At 33.4% G+C, this 6,774-nt stretch overlaps 1 protein-coding gene across 4 annotated transcripts; it reads right to left on the bottom strand.

The window, feature by feature from the left end:
• Window positions 1–91: 91 nt before the first annotated feature.
• On the bottom strand, window positions 92–6,750 carry LOC128873070 (phospholipase D2). 4 transcript variants are annotated; one of them, XM_054116333.1, is made up of 16 exons: window positions 6,484–6,749; window positions 5,773–5,975; window positions 5,117–5,477; window positions 4,916–5,036; window positions 4,666–4,840; window positions 4,417–4,533; window positions 4,114–4,349; window positions 3,638–3,905; window positions 3,402–3,564; window positions 3,059–3,319; window positions 2,704–2,980; window positions 2,291–2,511; window positions 1,988–2,224; window positions 1,664–1,904; window positions 1,195–1,524; window positions 92–1,119 (listed from the first exon to the last, which is right to left on the bottom strand). In XM_054116333.1, the coding sequence occupies exons 2-16, from the start codon at window positions 5,939–5,941 to the stop codon at window positions 1,018–1,020; spliced, it is 3,279 nt and encodes a 1,092-aa protein (XP_053972308.1). In that variant the 5' UTR covers window positions 5,942–5,975; window positions 6,484–6,749; the 3' UTR covers window positions 92–1,017. The 4 variants fall into 4 exon arrangements, with proteins under 4 accessions (XP_053972308.1, XP_053972306.1, XP_053972307.1 ...); XM_054116331.1 differs by having other exon boundaries at window positions 4,417–4,840; window positions 6,437–6,750; XM_054116332.1 differs by having other exon boundaries at window positions 4,417–4,840; window positions 5,773–5,983; window positions 6,484–6,750.
• Between the last annotated feature and the right edge of the window lie 24 nt (window positions 6,751–6,774).

The raw sequence follows: 6,774 nt of genomic DNA, 5'->3' as shown, positions 1-6,774 counted from the left end.
TTATCGCCTCGTAGGCGCCGATGTGCCTCCTTCATGCGGCAACCGTTAGTAATTTAATCTCATTTTGGCTGCCATCTCGAAGTTGCATCGTATACGATTACACAACTATGTTGGATAAAATGATAGTTGAAAAACTGATTGCAACTGCAATTTTTTAAATATATTAACATTTACTTACTTTGACGTAGAGTACTCTTAATTTGAACACTTTACGCGAACAAAGCTGCGCGCGAAGGTAAAACGTAAATACATGAAGTAGCAATACTGTAGCATGTCATGGTGAATTAAATTAAAATGATTTATTAAAGAGCAAACAAAAAAGAAGCTATTTAGGTTGCACACTGTTTTTATTATATGTATCGCCCAGAGTACTAATAAATAACATTACAAAATAGAATTCGTGATAAAAAAAAAGTGATATGATTAAAAAGCCGCATTAGAATCTCATTTGAAACGTATATGTTAGCTGAACTTTACTTCTGGGTACTAAAAATTATTGACTTTTTTTTTGTATACCATTTAGTACATTTTGATGCCTAGATCACAAAAATGGAAGTTTTAATGTTTAACTTTTAAACCGTTGGATTCCTAACCTATACGTTTATTGTGAATGACGTTCGAGCGCTGATTATAAATGATTATAAATAAAAAAAAAGAAGATAAAGTTAGGTTAAAATCAGTAATTGCTACTGACAGTAAAATCTGCTAACATCACAGAGGTAGACTTTCTGGAATGTTGAAGTACAATTACTATATTTACACTGTAAATAAGCTATTATTAAATGCTTTCCAGTTCTGTAAAAAAAGTCTGTAGCTACCTTATTTCCTACCTAGTACACATTCATATTTTTTTAAATCACATGATCAATCAAATACTCACAATTAGTCACAACTATAAAGCAATCTTTTGTACTTTTTGACAATGAATTAAATAACAACAATTTCTATCCGATTGCGAGATATAATAAAAAAAACTTGTCTAAGTTTCATGGGTACTTGACTATAAGTACGAAACATTTATGTCCATAAAGCTGTCGGCATAATACCTTCTACTGTACTAGCTGCAGGTTTCAAATCCTCGTTACATAGAAAGTTTTGTGGCAGATTTACCAAATGACCCTAAGACAAAAACGTGGAATATCGTAAACTTGTAAAAGTAATCTTCACTTAAATTTCTATAACCTAAATTCGTACCTTAATTTCATCCACCATTTCTTGAGCTAAAAGTGGATCTGATGAACACAGTGGTTCCTCATCCTGATACAACTTCAACATAGAAAAATTGACGACTTTATCCGTTGGAATGCAGTGAAATACTTCTTCATAAATTTCCGTATTTCGATTACTTCTGGCACACCATATGTCTCTGTAGAATGATTTCTTAATTATGTCGGTCATGTCTATATCTTCATTTGTCTTGTGTAGCCCTAAGTGTTCAGACATTAATTCTTTTCTTAACGACCCCGCAAATTTACCGCAGGGGAAAGATATATTATTCATCCTTCCATCTTCAAATTCTTGATCCTGAAATCATGCAATCATGTTTAATCAAAATACGAATCAAAGAATATAACTTAATAAGAACTAAATCATCATTGAAAAAAGATGAAGCTGCTAGATTCTATTCGTATTTCCTTTGTATTTTGGGATCGATAATACTTACATGAATTATTACTGCAATCTCACTGTCCCTTGTTGCTAGCATGCTTCTGTCATTAATATTAGCGGAGCCACAAATGACTGTGTTGTCATCTACAATTAATAGCTTGCTGTGAACATAAATTAACTCTGTCACCAATGTACCATTCAACATTGCATGTGTCCTTAAACCGTGAAATGTAATATATTCACTAGGATCTTCTATTCCCTTTTCAATCAATCGATTGAGAATTGCATCTTTGCCTCTGTAATAATTGAGAAAATACATACTCGCATTGTTTAAACGTATGTCTCCTTAAGTGTAATTGGTTTGAAGTAAAATATTTACCTCGATATGGAAGCGTAATTCCACTGAGTGATAGCGCGTAAGGCTGTGCCACTTGCTCCTCCAACTTCTCCTTCGAAGCCTGGCAGTAGAGGCATTATTACAAATACTCTAAATACCGCGCCTTCGCGATGAGCTCTTAAAATTCGTTTATATAGCGTTTCTCCGATACGGTTTTTTACTGCTGTTCGTTCCATAGATGTGAGTGTTATAAAAAATTGATTCTCTATGTATATGTACCTAAAAAATTCTAGTATTAAAGCCTCTGTATGTATTGTCTTGCGTAAAAATATAAATTAATTCTACCTTTCAGCCTTACTGATGGCGTCGATATAAGCTTCTTGTATACTTCGTTCTAAGGTTTGAGAATCAAGAAAACCAGCGGACCAAGAGCTAACTGATCTTAACACTTGGCATTTAACATTGTGTACAGCTGCCTTTTCGATAAATGGTGCATAGCTTCGACAGTCTTTATACGATTTTGGAAGTAAAAATGGATAACATGGATTCAATTTCGCCTTCTCCATCTACAAATATTAATTATGAAAATATTCAAATTACATATTGCTCGTGGAATATTTCGTCCCCATTTTAATTATTTAATTATAACTCGATAATGACTTGCAAATCTAAACTGGAAATCTATAATATTGCATAATTGTTATTAAAAATAATATACGCGTTATTCAACAGATTACTGAAAATTTGAAAATTCTTACTTTGATCGCATTCCAACGCTGAATAAAGTGTCTAGCAACATCTCTAGCTGATGCACCTTGGACCATAACTCCCATGTCATGCCATGGCATTCTAGGAGTTGTGCTCCTATCTACTAAATCCTGATAGGGTTTCTCAAGATCATTAAAGTCTTTAACAATAAAGTTTGTGTAATCCTTTCCGAGCCATAATTTAGCTGTACCTGGGTACTGCGAAAATGTGTCTACTTCGTCACTTACCATTGATTCATTAGTTTCAATTGGAGTTTCTACTGTAGCGCTGAAACAATTTGAATCAATTTGTAAGGACGTATTAATTTTTAAAACAGTATGTGGTTCGTTAAGGAAGTGAGTTTACCAATCCACAGTATCTTCTTCATCACTGCTTTCCTCGTGGGGAGTATACACCATGTTAATCAGCTCCTGCCTTTTTAATTTTATATTTTGTTTCACTTTGCCTACAGTATCTTTAGCCATGCCAAATAGATTTTTACGCTCTGTATTCGGGGTATTACATTTTACGGTATCAGATGTCTCTGGTGATTGCATTAAAATTAAATCTTCAGGATTTAATTGTGGCAGTGCTAGTTGCATTGTTGTTCTAGTGTCTATCATTGGCCTAAACAAATTTATTTATTTTTGACTCATTGTTCATCTTCCCTAGACTCAATTTTCCGAGACTATTAATATAAAAGACTTACCGTACAGGTATAGATCTTGTAGTAGCCAGTACGATTGTATTAGTCGCGATAGCTAATGGTAGCATGACATGCTTCTGTGTTTTAGAAGACGATACTTTTTTACTGCTGGTATTTGTTTGTTTCCCTTTGGATGGAATATAAATAGTAGATTGATGAGTCGAACCTACAATTGAAAACCATGTAATTTAATGTAGTTTAATGACGGTTCAAAGAATTCAGTTTCAAGCTTCATTTACCTAAATCTACTAATCTGTGTTGATTATTGTCCCATCGACCATAGCATAAATCAATGCCACCAAGAAATGCAATAGTTTGATCAACGACTACAATTTTTTCATGATGCGCCCAAAGAAACACGCCTACTCTCGCATGATCTGGATGACGCAATACTTTTATGTTGTCGGGGCATTTTTCTACAAGTTGTTGTTTACTATAGAAACTGTTTATGCCTAGCGCGACTTCCACTTCTTTATAAATCATTATAAATACCTTCACCCCCTCGAACTGAATAAAAAATAAATTATAATTATTCTCACAGGCTGTTTAATATTTTATAGTAGTTTATACTTTAACGTTAATTACAGCATCCTTACCAATTATCCTTCCTGATGTATCATGACAGCATTAATACATTCAGGAATATAATAGATTTTAATACGATTTAATACGATAGTTCAAATAGTTTTTAAAATAATTTCTTAGAAATACTTACAGCTTTTCTCTGTAAGATCTTATCTAGTCGCCAATAATCGCTATTTATAGCTGGCCTCTTCATAAATATTTCAGGTGATAACCACCAGTCAGCAATAAAAATTTCTTCTTTAGCATTTTCCAATGCATCTGCTACGGCAGACATGTAATTTGCTCCATCGACAAACCAAGTGGCTGGTACAGGCGACCGACAAGGTGCAAACGAGTTATGCGGGTTCGACTGCGTAAAATCTCGGCCTGTAGTGAAACAATTCATTAGAGTGAATGTAGAAGATTCAGATTTTAGGTTATATAAAGAACTTACCTTCCTTATTACTAAGTTCTTGTATAAATTCCATCCATTCTTTAGCTTGTCTTCTGGTCCAACATTTGATTACTATGTGCCTGCTAAGATTTACTATCTGCATACCATTTCTTAAACCTGTTGTGTAGAGACCAAAACTAATTCCAAAGCCATGGTCCATTAAAATTACCGATTTTATGCTACCATCTTTTGGTCTAATGTAGGCAACGAAAGTATCTTTAACAATAAGATGTCGAGAATGCCATTTACCACATATATATGTACACAAATGAGTGCACGTGACACAAGACACGCTTTCTAGCAAGCCACAGAGATTGCATCTAGTTTTTGCACCTGATCCAGTTCTTTTCAAAATAAGTCCTTCTTTACCTCTCATTCCTAAATCTGCTATGAATGATAAATGGGAGATTTCTAAGAAGTTGATCTGAAAATATTTTAGAAGTTAATGTATCTAGTAGATAATATTTATTCTAAATATTAGCACATTATGTTAACTTACAGTCTCTGGATGTTGTCTGTAAAGCTTTATTTTTAATAAATTAGCTAAGTACTCCTCCAACACTTTCTTCCTATGATCTAATTGCTCGTAAGGTACCAGAACATCAGGCTTATTCGGAAACCTGTACAAATTATTCGTTTTATTATTGATTTTTTGGGAAAACAGGTTTTTCATATGTAGTTATGAAGCTACTCTTCATACCTTGGCAGAGCACCTCGACGACGTTTTCTTTCTTTCACATCTCCTAAACTTTTTAAACTACTTCTCCTCTGTTTATGACCTTTAGTTGGAAAAGGTATATCCAAGCTAGTACGGTATATTTTTAATTGATTGTGTAAATACTGAATATGTTTATATCGTTTCTTAATCGTCCATCTGAATGGACCATGACTAAATTCTATTGTGTACAAATTTGGGTTCAAAGGATGCGTTGTTACACTACGTTCAGTATCTATGATCTTCACATGCACTTGTTCACCAGGAATAAAAACACTACGGCTCTGACTTTTAAACTTTTTTGGTAAGTTATGTATAGCAGAGAAAGGTATCACACCTTGCCATTCTATTATTGACAAAGAAAAACAACACACAAGTGTATCTCATTAATATGTTTAGTATATTAACCCTTTGCGGTCTGAAGTCATTTTGGTTGGATTATTTGCATACTACTAAGAGATAATAATTCTGAATATATTTTATTATCAAATTGTTAAGAAATGAGCTTTTAACATTACATCTTTGAGCCAATGACTTGTAAGGCACGAATATCTAGACTTTAAATCGCAAAGGACTAAACAGGTTAATGGTTACAATAAAAATGGGTATAACAGAACATTTACAAATAGTTACAAACTCACCTATATTGTCAGTATCTTCCTTTGAATGAATGTTAACGGTATCATCATTTTCATTAGCAGTACCATCCAAATCAGGTACATCCAACGCATCATCAAATTCTGAATCATTAAAGATCGTATGATCTATATGAACTGTCTCAAACTTCTCTTCATTTGATATATCAGACATGATTAGTAGTATATTAGCAAATCATAGGATCTCACTAGGAATCTAGAGTTAAGTTAAATTTCTTAAAGCATGAAACACTATCACTTTGTTACTTCTTTATTGCACCAAGTTGCAGTACACATCGTTTTAAAGAATTATACCAATTTTTCGTGGTCACGAACGGTTTCACTAATTCATGACAATTAAAAGACAGTAGACATACTTTTTAGAAACAGAAATATGTGTCATGAGTACTTATAGAAGTGGATAAAACATTCAATTGAACAAAGACGCTATTATGACACAGAACTAAAGGATTTTCTTGTCTGAGGAATTAATCTGATGCAGGTGGGAGGGGTCTAGTGTTGGCTATAAATCCATTTAAAAGTAATTAACTGTAATGACAGTAGAATGAATGTTTCCCATAGTCTTCTCACGATCTGATTTACTTCGTCCACGTAAAAAAAACAAGTCGATTGGAATTTTTTCATAATTCTACAATTTATGAAAAGATACGAACAAAAGATTATTTTGATAATTGTGCGATCACTTGAAAAGGATACAGCTTTCTATTGCTACATGTTGCACTATTAAGGTTACGAGTTACGAATAGAAAGTGCTTTTGTTCATGTAAAAATTGAAGATAATACATTCTTCGGTTAAACTTTACTTTAGTGGACCTAAAATTTTTAAGTGTTTTTTACATAAACCTGTAGATTCCGGCGAGCAATTATCTGATTGGTATTCATTATGACAGCTTACGACACGTACACATGTGTTTCTTTTTATCGCGATCGAAATGATCTAAGCCAATCTAAGGAACTGTCCGCTCTACCGGTACGATAGATGCTTTA

The sequence above is a fragment of the Hylaeus volcanicus genome, chromosome 3, assembly GCF_026283585.1.
Source record: "Hylaeus volcanicus isolate JK05 chromosome 3, UHH_iyHylVolc1.0_haploid, whole genome shotgun sequence".
Lineage (NCBI taxonomy): Eukaryota > Metazoa > Arthropoda > Insecta > Hymenoptera > Colletidae > Hylaeus > Hylaeus volcanicus.
This window is presented reverse-complemented; position numbering and strand designations above follow the sequence as displayed.

Bases quoted from the DNA above. Each gene is read 5' to 3' on its own strand.
- LOC128873070 (XM_054116331.1), bottom strand. From the start codon at position 5,941: ATGTCTGATATATCAAATGAAGAGAAGTTTGAGACAGTTCATATAGAT. The intron at 3,320-3,401 runs GTAAGTCTTTTA...AAATTTGTTTAG, and splicing joins ACAAGATCTATACCTGTACG to GCCAATGATAGACACTAGAA. The intron at 2,512-2,703 runs GTAAGAATTTTC...TAATATTTGTAG, and splicing joins AGCGTTGGAATGCGATCAAA to ATGGAGAAGGCGAAATTGAA.